At 42.2% G+C, this 14027-nt stretch overlaps 1 protein-coding gene across 9 annotated transcripts in view; it reads left to right on the forward strand.

Annotated features, from left to right (window-relative positions):
- Positions 1-82: 82 nt before the first annotated feature.
- KIAA0586 (KIAA0586 ortholog) overlaps positions 83-14027 on the forward strand; it is a 126610-nt gene continuing 112665 nt past the window's right edge. For 5 of the 9 annotated variants that reach the window (XM_039536194.1, XM_039536193.1, XM_039536195.1 and 2 more), the window contains exons 1-6: positions 83-243; positions 804-1152; positions 2794-2879; positions 3470-3539; positions 10429-10498; positions 12378-12552. In XM_039536194.1, coding sequence (XP_039392128.1) covers positions 843-1152; positions 2794-2879; positions 3470-3539; positions 10429-10498; positions 12378-12552 — 711 coding nt within the window. In that variant the 5' untranslated portion in view covers positions 83-243; positions 804-842. Of the gene's footprint in view, positions 295-803; positions 1153-2793; positions 2880-3469; positions 3540-7222; positions 7279-10428; positions 10499-12377; positions 12553-13174; positions 13507-14027 lie in introns of those variants that run through there. The other 4 variants (XM_039536190.1, XM_039536191.1, XM_039536196.1 and 1 more) reach the window with 4 other exon arrangements.

Here is a 14027-nt window from a genome sequence, read left to right on the forward strand (position 1 = left end):
CGTCCTGGACATGCGGCGTCTCGCGCGCAAGACCGCATCCGGCCCTCCCGACCCCGCATGCGTATTGATTCTGAGCTTCCGGAAGCCTACAGTAGCAAGCGCATGCGCGGTGCTACCCGGGAAAGGATTGGGCAGGCAGGCGCCACTGGGTTGGAAGCGGCGGGAGCCTGGGGGGGGGGGAGCTGGTGCTGTTACCATGGTAACTAGCATTTCCGGTGGCTGCTGGGAAGGGGTTGAATGAGGGTGAGTTGCAGCTTCCGGGGAAAACGGGGCGAGGGCTCCCTGCACCCCAAGGTGGTTATGTGGGGGCTGTACTCCTGGGGCTGCGGAGGGTTGGGGATGGGGGAGGGAGCCGTGCACCCTGTGCCTTGCAGGGGGGCAGGGGAGGGAGCCTGTGCCTTGCGGGGGGGGGGAGGTCCTGCATCCCAATGCTTGACGTGTGTGTTGCACCCTGTCCTCGCTATAGCACTGTGTGGTGGCTAGATGGGCCCTGCTTGGTACCGAAATACTGTGGTGTTAGGTCCATTAGAACTATTCAGGGTAGATAGTCCTTGCCCCTCCTATGGCAAGACGATGAGGGCTGAGAGGGAGGAGCGGTGACTGGTTGTTTATGTTGGCTTAGATCCAGGGATAATTTGCTGGAATCTGACTACTGTACCTTGTAAACCCCACTCATTCCCCCCCTTTTATTTCTCTAATCCTAGGTTTTTGTGATGTGAGTGCCCCTCTCTGTAATCAGTTCATGAGCATTAATAAACTATCCCTTTTAGTTTGTTAATAATGTTATTAAACCCCATTAATAGGTTGTTTGGACATGTTGAAAACTGCGTTGTGAGCTCTTCATGGAGGTGGAAAGTAATTCTAGTGTCAGCCAGGACTCTATGGCTAGCTTCACTGCCGGTGACGTACTTATCCGCTCCACCAGCCTCCACGCAAAGGAAAAACCCACTGGCGCTTGGACAGCAGCTACTGACTGCAGTAGAAAAAAAGTTAAAATTTCAGTAAAGAAGCTTCGTGAAGTGGCTTCTCCCTACCAGGCAGATGATGCAGCTTTGATTAGAGACAAAACATCCTATATTCCTCCAGCATTGTCAACAAACAAACCTCTGCCGAATAGATCAACTGTCACTACCTCCGGCAGCGTTACACAGGGTATGTGATCAAACCCGATTTCTGTGACGTAATTTGTCTAGCCAGATCCTTTTTCCAGCATGTCATTTATGGACGTATGTATATTAGGAACGTTGTCTGTAAAGATTGATATGAATTGGTTATACCTTTTTTTAATTTCCTAATTGACCAGATGCCATTTAGCCAGTTTTGTGAAATACTATTTTGTTTTTAACATGTTTTGTATAAAATATTTTAGAATGTTTTTCTAACTCTGTATAAAATGTCCCCAGACTTCACACACTTCTTAAATATTGCTCCAAATTCTGAGTAGTACATTTATTGTGATGATAAATTTGCTATTGGCTATTCATTATGATGAATTAGAAAGAAAGATATTCTGTGTCTTGTACCTTTTGATCGTTTTAGCCCTCTTTGTACCTACATGGGGATTGCAGGTCCTTCTGTACCACTGTACTGGAGGAAAGATCACAGACCTTTTCATGCACTTGCAGCTTTCTCTAACTTTAAAATGACAGATTAATTTGCTCTGAGAGCTGGAACTGATAGATTTCTCAATGTATGATGACCAAAACTTACTGAGATTAGAAAGAAATATTTATTGGCAGTTTAGAGTAGAGAAAACAGTTATGAAAATATGTTAAATATTACATGCTTTGTATGGATATTTCAAAAAAGGTAATTCCAGTGACCCCTCTGTTTTGGTTACATAATGTTTGCATGTTTAGAGGGACACATTTAACTTGAAAGGTAGTCAGTTTAAAAAAACTGTGTTTTAAAAAGAGTTTCAGATACAACAGCTGCCCCTGACTCTCCCTGGTAATTACTGTGATTACAATATTAAAATGAGATCTTTACAGTTTAGTTTTTTTCTGTGGTGTTGCTTTGTGAAAGACTCACACAAACAGCTGAACCCAATTAACTACTTATACAGATGAAACAGTGAAACTGACAAATATACAGGTAAACCAAAAAAAACATAATATATTATTTCCTCTAATCTTTAAATTCTGGTAATTTTTGGTGCTTGCTACAATAGTAAGTAAAGCATTTTAAGGTTAGAAATTTAATTATTTTTTTTAAGTTGATGACATCCCTTTAACAGTGTTCTCCCTACATTTCAAGTGTATCTTAGATGTCTGGCAGCTAAAGCTATATCTTATTCCCTATCACCTAGAAACTACAGTAATGGGTTCATTTAAAATAGCTAAAATTGACACATACTGTGCCATGAATTTACTGGGCTAGAGTGTGCTTCTTATCTCCTTAGAAAATAAAGTTTTCATTGTTGATCAAAGGATCACACAACTTTACAAGATGTTATCCTTGTAAAAGGGCATCAGAATGCATTACCCCATTAATTTATGTTGATTTCATACTGAATTTGATCCCGAGTTGTCATTGCATCATTTGCGATTCTCACTTTTAGCAAGTTTCTGTTGTATGTCAAACAGGTTAATGCTGCATCTCAGGCATTGTTCATTAATATGCCAGTTCCAAGTTGACACTCAGCTCATTTGTGCAATGAAGGTCATTTTGTTTAGTTTAGATTTTTAAATCTACAGATATAGAAATGACTAAGATCTGGGACAGACTAGTGATACCTGTCAAAGATGCATAAACTATATGTGCATAACTACACTAAAGTCTCTCTTATTTTAGCTGTCCGAAGTATGTTGGCTGAAAGAAGTTCAGAACATCTTCTTTCAGTAGAAAATGATTTAGAACCCACGCTATTATCACAGAAGGTAAGAAGAGTTACTGTTCTATTCCTGATCCTACAATCCTGAAGTGTATGCCATACTTCCATCTTAAAAGGTTATATATATGATCCAAATTTTAGTACATCAGCAAACTACTTTTCTCTCCCAGGGGCTTATCTGACTTAGGCCCTGTTCCCATGAAGACTTCTGCATGTGCTTAAGTTTATGCGCTGGAAGTATTGAAGTCAGTGCACATGCATAAGTCTTTGCAGGATCCAGAGCCTTCATATTCTCTTAACCTATCTAGTATATAGTGAATATGAATGCATCGTTTTCTTATGTTCCACCTATAGCATGTTTTTTCAAATTATAGTGTAATTCTTCCTATGAAATTTCTGCTCCTTGAATAGCTCAAATCAATATGATTTCCTGAAGACCTTTAATATTATGATTATAGTTTCTTTTGCTTCCTGTCATTGTTCATTTAAATAGACATTAGTTCATATCAATCTATTGAAATTTCTTTAATATTTTGATGTGACCCTTTCTAGCTCAATTAGTTTCTCCTTTTATATTTGCTATATTTTCTGTAGTCTGTATTTGTTGAGATCTGTTTTATGCACCTATCCCTAAAGGATTACTCTAAGGAAGCTGCAGTAAAAGGAGTTCCTTTGCAAGTAATGGAAGATGGAAATAAACCAGAAGGTAAGACAAAATATCAGACTTCTATAACCATTGTTAAGAAAACAGCTATTTTGGAAAATAGCTATAAAATATGTTTGTTTCATAAAAGGTAATGGAAAATAATAAATCTCCTAGAACTGGAGAGAGAGAAAAGAGTCATCTGTCCAGCCCCTGCCCCCCCTGCCTACACTAGGATTTTTTTGCCCCCCTAAGCGGCGGCCTCTCCTCTCTGAACAACAACCCTGGGTTTAGCAGGCCAATGCTCAAACCACTGAGCTATCCCTCCCCCCTTTTTTCCTTCAGTATAAAAATTGTTAGTCAAGATGCTGCAGTGCATGAGTTTCACTAGTAAAATGAAGGTAACTTAAATCCTTCCTTTTTAACAGTGGGAGTTCTATTCTGTTTCATTCTGTACTTTACCATACGAGGTCATACACTATGCTCATCACTGTAGTATCCGAGCACCTTCCAGTAGTGTATTAAACTGCATTGCCAGAAATCTTGGCAGCCTCCTAGTACTGAAGTGGTGCATGCCTTTTAGTAGAATATCCAAGAGCTTGCAATTTTTGTTTCGAAGTGCTTGTCTGGTGACATTAGCATGAGGTCAGTAACTGCTGCAGTGAGTGTGCATTCTTTTGCAAGCAACCAATTTCTAGGAGAAGCGGTATCTTTTAAAAATGAGATTTGTTTGGAATCAGCTTTTTGAAAATGGGATTTGTATTTTAATTACATTGGTCAGTTTTGTCCCCTAAATTATATATTTTTTTAAAATTAATATGTATAACATATTAACAGCACTGGTAACATTGCAATTTCATCTTTTTTGATATTTCAAGTTTGGTTGATAAGTGTAATAGTGTGGATGTAATAGACTTCTGAAAGGCATTTGACTTGGTATTGCACAACATATTGATTAAGAAATTAGAATACACAATCAACATATCCCATTAAATGGTTTAAAAACTGGCTAATTGATAGGTCTCAAAACATAATTGTAAACAGGGAATCATCATCGAGCAGATGTATTTCTAGTGAGGTCCTGCACACATTGGGTCTTGGCCAGTGTTCTCTCTAATTTTTTATGTCCACATGCGGAATGCATTTTGTTATGTGCACCAATATGGAGGTGATGTGTGGTGGGGCCGAGGGGTTCAGAAAGTGGGAGGGGGCTCAGGGCTGGGGAACAGGGTTAGGGTGTGTGTGGGGAGGTAAGGGCTCTGGCTGGGGGTGTGAGCTCTGGGGTGAGGCTGGGGATGAGGTGATTAGGGTGTGGGAGGGGGCTCAGGGCTATGGCACAGGGTTGGGGTGTGGGCGTTGAGGGCTCTGGCTAGGGGTGAAGGCTCTGGGGTGGGGCCGGGGATGAGGGGTTCAGAGTGTAGGAGGGGGTTCAGGGCTGGGGCAGAGGGTTGGGGGGCAAGGGGGTGAGAGCTGTGGCTGGGGGTTCAGGCCCTGAGATAGGGCTGGGGATGAGGGGTTTGGGATAATGGGGTGCAGGCTAGCCTGGAGCTGCAGTGGGGAGAGAGGGCTATGCAGTTTACAGGGAACTTAGGTCTTGGCCCTACACTATTTAACATTTTTTATCAATAAGCTGGAAGAAAACAATCATTACCCATAAAGTTTGCAGATGACAGAGATTGGGGAAGTGGTGAATAATGAGGCAGAGAGATCACTGATACTGACCTAACTGGATTGCTTGGTAAGCAGGACTCAAGCAAACAATATGTATTTCAGAATGGCCAAATGTCATACTTAGGTTGGAGGCTGTATCTTGAGAAGCAGTGATTCTGAAAAAGACTTGGCGGTCATGGTGGATAACCAGCTGAGCGTAAGCTTCCTGCGCAGTGCTGTGGCCAGAAGTGCTAATGTAGTCCTTAGATCAGCTGGCCACAGGTTGCCCACCACTGCCTTAGATGCATGAGCAGGGAAACCTTGAGTAAGAGTAGAGAGTTATTACCTCTGTGTATTTGGCATTGGTGCAAGCACTACTGGAATCCTGTGTCCAGTTCTGGTGTGCACAATTCAAGAAGGGTGTTGATAAATTGGAGAGGGTTTAGAGAAGAACTATGAGAATGATTAAAGGATTAGAAAACGTGCCTTGTAGTGATATAGACTCAAGGAGCTCAATCTGTTTAACTTACAGAGAAGGTTATGGGTGACTTGATCACAGTCTGTAAGTACCTATATGGAGAAAAGAAACTTGATAAAGAAGGCTCTTTAATCTAACAAAGTTATAAACACAATCCCCCCATGGAGTTGAAGCTAAACAAATTCACATTGTAAAGAAGAAATACGTTTCTAACAGTGAGGGTAATTAGCCATTGGAACAACTTATTAAGGGCTATGGTTGATCCTCCATCACTGGAAACTTTTAAATAAAGATAAATATATGCTCTATTTCAAACAGGAATTAATTCAGGGAATTCCTATAGCCTAGCTATGTTGGAGGACAGACTAGATGATCACAATGGTCCATGCTAGCTTTCTATGAATGTTTTGTTCAGTTCTAAATAAGCTATTTTAAAAAAAAGTTATTCATCTATAATTTGTGCAGCATTTTACTAAGTGATGCATCGAACATGAAAGGAGTTTATAACCAAAAAGTAAACTACATTTTAAAACTCTTTTAGCTTTAATAATCAGATGTTAATATAGGCAAATAAATCTGTATTTAATATTTCTCTCTCACCTTTTAATTACATATCGTATGGAATATCTGCACTAAAAAAACCTGTGTTCTGTGTAAAATTGTTAACTCTTAAAGACATAATTATAGTCTCTTCCCTGAACATTGGCAGTGGTTTTGCTTTCTGTGAGTTTTTTTAATAAATATTTGTTGGAAGAAATAATTGAAAACACAGTTATCCTGATAATACTTAAAATGATGGTGCGGAAGCTAGCTGCCCAGACATACAAGACTTCTTTCTGAATTCTTTTCAATATCATGAAGGAAAATCTTTTAAAGGTCTCATTATGTGGATGTAATTCTAAAAATACTGATTTAGGATGAAATTTTATAGTGTTACGCAGGAGTTCAGGCTAGATTAGAGGTTCCCAAACTGGGGCGTGTCCCCCAGAGGAACATTCGAGGGGGTGCGGTAGGGTCCGGGCCAGCCCCCATCAGGGGCAGGGAGGGAGTGCCACTTAGCCTCGCTCCTGACCCCGCCCCCAGCCGCAGCCCTGGCTCCATCCCTGCCCCCAGCTTTGTCCCCTAACTGCAGCTTCCGCTCCCAGCCCTGCACCTAGCTTCGGCCCCCAGCTGCAGCTCGGCCCCCAGCTGCGGCTCTGCTCCCAGCCCTGGACCCACCCCGAGCCTGGACTCCTGGACGTGGCTCCATTCTGGCCTCAGCTGCGGCCCCAGCCTTGGCTCTCTTACTCCTGTCTGCCCACCCCCCCCCATCCTGGCCCTGGCTCCCGGGGGGATAGAGGGGAGGGAAGGGGAGGGAGTGAGACAGGGGTAGGGGGGATTGCAACTATGAAAAGTTTGGGGACCACTGGGCTAGATGATCGTAATAGTCTCTTCTGGCCTGAAATCTATCTAAAAGAAGATTGTGTGTGTTTTTCCTCTGTTTAGTTGTCAAACTTAAGAGAAACTACAGCCCCTTTAAGGATTGGTGCAAGGGTTGGATTGTTGCTATGGGAACCTACTTACAACTAAACAAGTTGTTTGTGAGCGATTCCTTCTGTTGGGAGTTTGGTGCCTTAGGTGCAATTTGGAGGGGGGTAGGTTGTGTAATCTTAAACTGAAGTGCCATGTGGTCAGGTAATGGTCCTGTAGTAAATTGCTAAAATGTTTAATTCACTTCATTTTATGATAAATTATTACTTTCCTCTAATAGTTTTTCTTAATTTCTTTCAAAATGTGTTTGATTCTTTTGAGAGTAACTGCTATGAATTCTATTCATAATGCTTTTGTCCCTCTCCTACATGTGTCTAAAATAAATTTGTAAATCCTGAGGTTCCTTGTGAGAATACATCAGTTCTTGAACTTTTCTGTCTCCGGATATCCCTGTATATAGGGATAACTGTTAGATTCCTGTAGCTTATATTGGTTGTATAAAAGTGAATAATTTAAAACTCACTGTTTCCATGTTGAAAAAATGAATTTAAATTAATAAAATCTAAATATTTTCCCCAATCCTAATCTCTCATTTAAATCAGAGATGCCAATTTTTAAAGTATAGTTCTATGCCGTAGGCTGTAAAACAACTGTAAAAAGGAGCATGCAGTGTATTTGCAGCCGGGTTGGTCCCAAGATATTAGAGACAAGGTGGATGAGGTAATAGGTTTTGTTGGACCATCTTGTGTTGGTGAGAGAGACAAGCTTTCGAGCCACAGAGCTCTCTGGGAAAGATACTCCTAGCATCATAGGTTGTCACAAGGCAGTCACTCTATATCTGACCTATCAGTCCTCATCCTCAAAGGAAACCTGCACAACACTTTCAAAAGATGAGCTTGGGAGCATAAATTCATTACTCTGCTAGAAACTGAAACTCACGGACTGAACAGAGACTGGGTTTATGGCTTATTACAACAGTCTGTAACCCACTCATCCCCTCTCTTTGTCCTGTGATTGCAGAGGTGTTAACAAGCCACTCTATCTTGAACGGTCCCTTAGAATATGTTCTAACTACTTACGCAAAACAATCTGTTCCACCATGCATTTAACTGAGATGCCCAGAGTTCCTTTCCCACTCCGGAACAAGAGCTCTGTGTGACTTGAAGCTTGTCTCTCTCACCAACAGAAGATGGTCCAACAAAAGATACTACCTCGCCGACCTTGTCCCTGTAGAAAGAAGATCCATAGTTGTACTTGAATGATTTTCAGATTCTGTGTGCTCAGCTTACATGTATAAAGATGCTTCTAGCTGCCAGCCTTGCAAACTCAGTCTGGAATCAGTCAGTGATTCTTCCTGGATTGTTCATTGTCACCATGGGGCAAATTCTGACCTCAGTCAACCTTTGCAACCCCATTGCCCTCAATGGAGTTGCACAGATTCACTGTTCTTTGATTACAAGGGTAAATAGGAATGCGTACCCCCACCCCCTTTAAACACTGAGATTACCAGATATAACTAAATATGTACAAGGATCGGATTTGTAGAGTAACAAAGGGCATCTTTAAACCTAGTCACTTTTTAGAACATTATTGAGGAGGAGACCCCATTGTGAATTACCGAATTTCACAAATTGATAAATAAGTAAACAGTTAAAAATGAGTAAGGTTAATGCATTGCAAAATTTACTTTGTTTATTGCTTATCAAGTGCACTTTAACCTTATCTGATACTACCTAGTATATTAAGAAAAGATCCACCCTCTGTGCAGCCCTCAGGGTGGGGTGAAGAGGGCCGAGCCCTTCTTATCAAGGTGCAGCATATGTGTTTTGTTAAATAATGTACAGTAGTATCAATAATGAGATCTTACTACAACTTCTGTTAAATCTTTGCTGAGAGGGAGGTAAAAGGATGCTCTGTTGTGTGTGCATTATAAAATGTGCAGATTAGCAATATGCATATTAGCAAGGTTATATTGTAACATAGTTTACCAGTGGCAAGCAGTGCTGCTTCCTCTGAATTTTCAAGATCCTATACTAAGTAAACTTGGTGCAGCTTGCTTATGACTATTGGATTTGGGGTCCTCTGTGATGCACAATGGGAGAGAATCCTGATTAGGGGACCTTCTAGAGCAGGGGTGGGCAAAGTACGGCCCTGGGGCTGCATCTGGCCCTTCAGACGTTTTAATCCAGCCCTCGAGCTCCCGCCGAGTAGCGGGGTCTGGGGCTTGCCTCGCTCCAGTGCTCCAGCCAGGGAGCAGGGTTGGGGGCTTGCCCCACTCAGCGCGTGCTGTGGCTCCATGTACCCCCTGGAAGCAGCGGCATGTCCCTTCTCTGGCTCCTACACATTGGGGCAGCCAGGGGGCTCTGTACACTGCCCCTGCCCCAAGCACCACCCCCGCAGCTCTCATTGGCTGGGAACTGAGGCCAATGGGAGCTATGGGAGTGGTGCCTGTGGATGAGGCAGCACGCAGAGCCGCCTGGCTGTGCCTTTGCATAGGAGCCAGAAGGGGGACATGCTGCTGCTTCCAGGAGCTGCTTGAGGTAAGCACCACCCGGAGCCTGGACCCCTGACCCCCTCCCACACTCCAACCCCCTGCCCCAGCCCTGATCCCCCTCCAAACCTGTCAGTCCCAGCCCAGCGCACTCTCCTGCACCCCCAACCCCTCATACTCAGCCACACACCAGAGCCTGCACTCCCAGCTGGAGCCCGTACCCCCACCCCAACCGCTCGCCCCAGCCTGGAGCCCCCTCCCGCACTCCAGCCCCTAATTTTCTGACCATTCATGGCCCCCCATACAATTTCCATACCCAGATGTGGCCCTTGGGCCAAAAGTTTACCCACCCCTGTTCTAGAGCATTTGATGGTGGGTGAAGGCTTTTGTTGTACTTTATGATAGTACAGGAAAAACTAATATTAATACCATGCAGTTTTAGTTCATTTTTGTTTATTAGAAAGTTTTGGTTAGAGTTTGCACAATTTAAATGTATATGTCATGTGGTGCACACATTCAAAATGGTTGTTATTTTGACAGCATTCTTAAATTCTTCAATGCTTTATGTGAGAGAAAATAAATTTATAGTTATTTTCAAAGCACATTGGGTTGTCTTATCACTGAATATTTTTAAAACACAGTAGTCAACGATACTCAGATTTTTTTAGCCCTATGTTAAATGATGCCTAATATTTGTCTGAAGAAAACATTTACACTCTGAAATAATGTGGCTTGTGTATTCAGCTGTGATGTACTTTATACCAAATTTCTACATGTTACTGAAATAACTTTTTTTACCACCTTTATAAAAGGAGACCTGAAAATTAAATTGACAAAGTGTATATTATATTCTTGTTTCACAGATGGTGATATATTTATTTCTCAGTACACTACTGGCGAGAAAGAAGCTTTACGCGCTGTATTAAAGCAGAGGTAAGTTTGAACTGTTAATAATGTCTGAGCTGTTAAGTTTCTATTACGATATGTGGTTCCTGGTTTCCCTGATCCCTCTTAGTAGCACTGGTAAAAGGAAAATAGTTCTTCATTCTCGTCCATTAATATTCTGTTTATACTTGTGGACGTATTTTTTCAGAACTCATTTTCTAGTTTGAAGTCTATTTGCCCTACAGTGTCTTTACTATTTTGTACAATTTTTTTTCTTTAACGCTTTCAAAAAAACTTTTGGAATAATGCCTTAGTGTTCCAGAAAGGGTGCAGGAATTGTTCTGATTTATTTAGCGCCAAAAGCATGCTAGGCATTTTACAAACAAATAAAGAGATAAGGTCCCTGCCGCTAGCAGCCTTCAACTTGGACTGTAGCCTGGTTACAGACTGCTTGAATAAGGTCAAGTCTATACCACAGTCTAGAACTGCATATGTAATTGAACTAGGTGACCGCCAGCATGTAACCCCGTTGTGTGTCATGGTGGCAGTCATACAGACCATGCCCTTAATATTTCAAACATTAACAAATGGTACCTCTGTAGCAAATCTTTATTATCTTGTTGCAATAAAGATTTAAATAAAATTCTGTAGTGTCAGCTGTGTGGGAGAAATGTGTAATTTTTCTTTAAAGGAAGTTTATTGTTGGAGAAGCCATAAATGCATGTATGGGTCTGACCCAAGGACCTCTTGATGCCAATTGGCAAAAGGGCACAGGGGTACATAAGGGTTATAAGAATCCCCTGGGTCTGATATCTACATGCTAGTCCAGCAAAGAATGTCATGTAAGGTCGGTAATGAAAGTCTGTGTCATACTGGAAATCATAATAATTGTGAGATGCATGTACAGAAAATATGTGAAGTTGTGTATAGATACTAACAATTATGTTCTTTAGGTCTGTGAGTTAAACAGGTCACCAAAAGATAATCCACATACTCCTGGCGGGGATATGGGAAGAGATGCTTATCTCACTCTGGCTGGTCATGTACAAATTAAGTATTATGTGGTTCTCAGTGGATGCCCATTTACAGACCAAGCAAAATACCAATCAATAGGTTGTGGAGGTTGCAGGAAAAAACAAAACCAGCAAGAGTTATCCTGCTTAGGAGTAGGACAATGAACTTCTGAAACTATATCTGGGTGCAGATGAACCACCAAGTTATTCCTTCATTCTGTGAGGACAAGTTGCCATTGGAGTCTATCTTATGAGAAGGGATTTCATCCAACCTGACTGAAAATGCTTGGAAAAAGACTTTCTGTATGCTATCTTGTAAGGGATAGGGAATGCCTTGTGTATTAAGCTTAGGCTGTAGAAAGCATGTTATGATTCTGTTTTATATGTAACTATTTGTTCACTGTATTCTCGTTCTTTCACTTGAATCTCTGTTCTTTGATAATAAAGGTATTCTTGTTTTCACTATAAGTATATCTAAGTGCTGTGTATTAAGTTGACTCTTACAACCTGATGTGTACTATTCCTTTGGAGGTAGCGAATCTAGGAGTTCTGTGAGTGTCCAGTTAAACGGGGCTGAGCATTTCAGAGGGATATTTGGAAGGCTTGTGGGTTGGTGTGAGTGTGTGTTGTTAACCTGTACAGAGAGAGTAAGGCCTGCTGAGGCCTGGAAGGCAGCTTGTGTTGCCAGAGGCTGGTAGTTTCATGGAGCTGATCCATAACGGGCACAGACATGCTAAGGGCAGGTGGTGGTGAGGCCCCTCACAACCCTGGGTATCCCTGGAAAGCCTCACAATGGCTAATAGTGCTGAGGAAAGGCTAGTTTATGGGGAAGGAGTGGAGGGAACGGGAACGTTATGTTTGATCAGGAATTGACAAGAATGCCATTCACAGGAAGATCTGTTTTGTATTTATAGAACCCAAAACCCTCCTGTATTTAAGGAGGTGAAGGTACAGCTTTTAGAAAATGTATCTGCGGAAAAGAAAGAGAGTATTCAAGATACCAGATCAGCACACAGCAATATAGATTCAGCTACAACCATCGCGGCAGCCACAGCAGCTGCCATTGCTACAACTGCTCCACTTCTCAAAGTAAGACATTTTTTGGTAAAATTAGTTCTCTATCAAGTTAAATAATAGAAATAATAAATAAGTCTGAGTTGGCTAGTAGTGAAGCTCCCACTGTCTTTCATTTGTATTCTCTTCATATGTGCTCACAGTCATCTCGATGAACAGCATGGCTCATTGGGGCGGTAGGAGGGGATGACAAAAAGATACAAACACTGGGTGCGTTCAGTTAGAGCTGTCTTATGTATTTGTAGGTGTGACCCAAGGGCCTCTTGTTGCCAGTTGGCAGAAGGCACAGGGTACATTGGGGTACAGGGATCTTCTGGGTTTACCAGAAGGGGTCACGTAAGATCTCTGCTGAAAGTCTGTCCCCCTCTGGTCGTCTTAATCATTGTGAGATGTATATACAGAAAATATGTGAGAACTTTGTTTTTATATTATATATAAAGGCAGTGTGCCTTGAGACAAACATGGAAGGAGGATCTCAGACATCCTGGTTGACAATGCTGGGGAAAGGACTTGGGAGTAAACTGTTCTGTAGGAGATAGGGGAATGTCTTGCGAGTGAAGTTGAGGTTCTAGAATGTGTGTTATGACTTTGTTTGATATGTAACCATTTGTTTCCAAAATTCTTACTGTCAGTTGAGTCTCTGTTCTTTGATGATAAACTTATTCTTGCTTTCACTGTAAATATAAGTGCTGTATGTTAAGCAGATTAGTGATCCTGAGCTGGATCTTGTAAGCTGATGTGTACTATACCCTTAGGAGAAAAGGATCTAATTGTTCAGTGAATGTTCAGTGGATCAGGGGCTGGGCACTCCAGAGGGATGCTCTGAGGACTCAGGGGTTGGTGTGTACCTGTTGCTAACCTGTACAGAGAGCACGAGGCTTGCAGAAGCCTGGAAGGCAGCTTGTGTTGCCAGAAGCTTTTGGAGTCAGGGAGCTGATCCACAGCAGACACAGACAAGACTCCCTCATGGTAAGGGCAGGTGGTAGTGCTGTGCTTCACGGCCCTGGGTACCCTGGGAAGTGTCACAGTAGATAGTGAATAGGATGGGAGAAAGCCCATGTTTGATAGATTACACCGCTGTTTATAGATCCCCAGAATAACAATGGGGACAGTAACACCCTTTAATTCAATGTCATTTGGTGGTAATAGTGTCCCAGCTTGTCTATGAATGTAGACTCCTCAGTGGCAAAAAACTGGCATCGTGAACTTTCCATGCTGACATTCATAAATCTGCCTCTGTGGTCCACGAGTGCCTGCATAACAATGGAGTAGTACTCTTTGTGGTTTATGTACTCGTGCTCCTTGAGGAGGGCAAATTATGGGCACCTGAATGCCATCAATAGCCCCGCCACAGTCAGGAAACCCCGTTCTCTCAAAGTCAGCAGTTACCTTTGGAATATCTTTAATGTCAGCCACTCTGGTGTAAACCACCATGCCTGTTTGCCTCCACTTTACCCACCACTTTACCCACAGTCGACTTTCCAACCCCA

Source organism: Mauremys reevesii, linkage group 4 (genome assembly GCF_016161935.1).
Source record: "Mauremys reevesii isolate NIE-2019 linkage group 4, ASM1616193v1, whole genome shotgun sequence".
In the NCBI taxonomy this organism is placed as follows: Eukaryota; Metazoa; Chordata; order Testudines; family Geoemydidae; genus Mauremys; species Mauremys reevesii.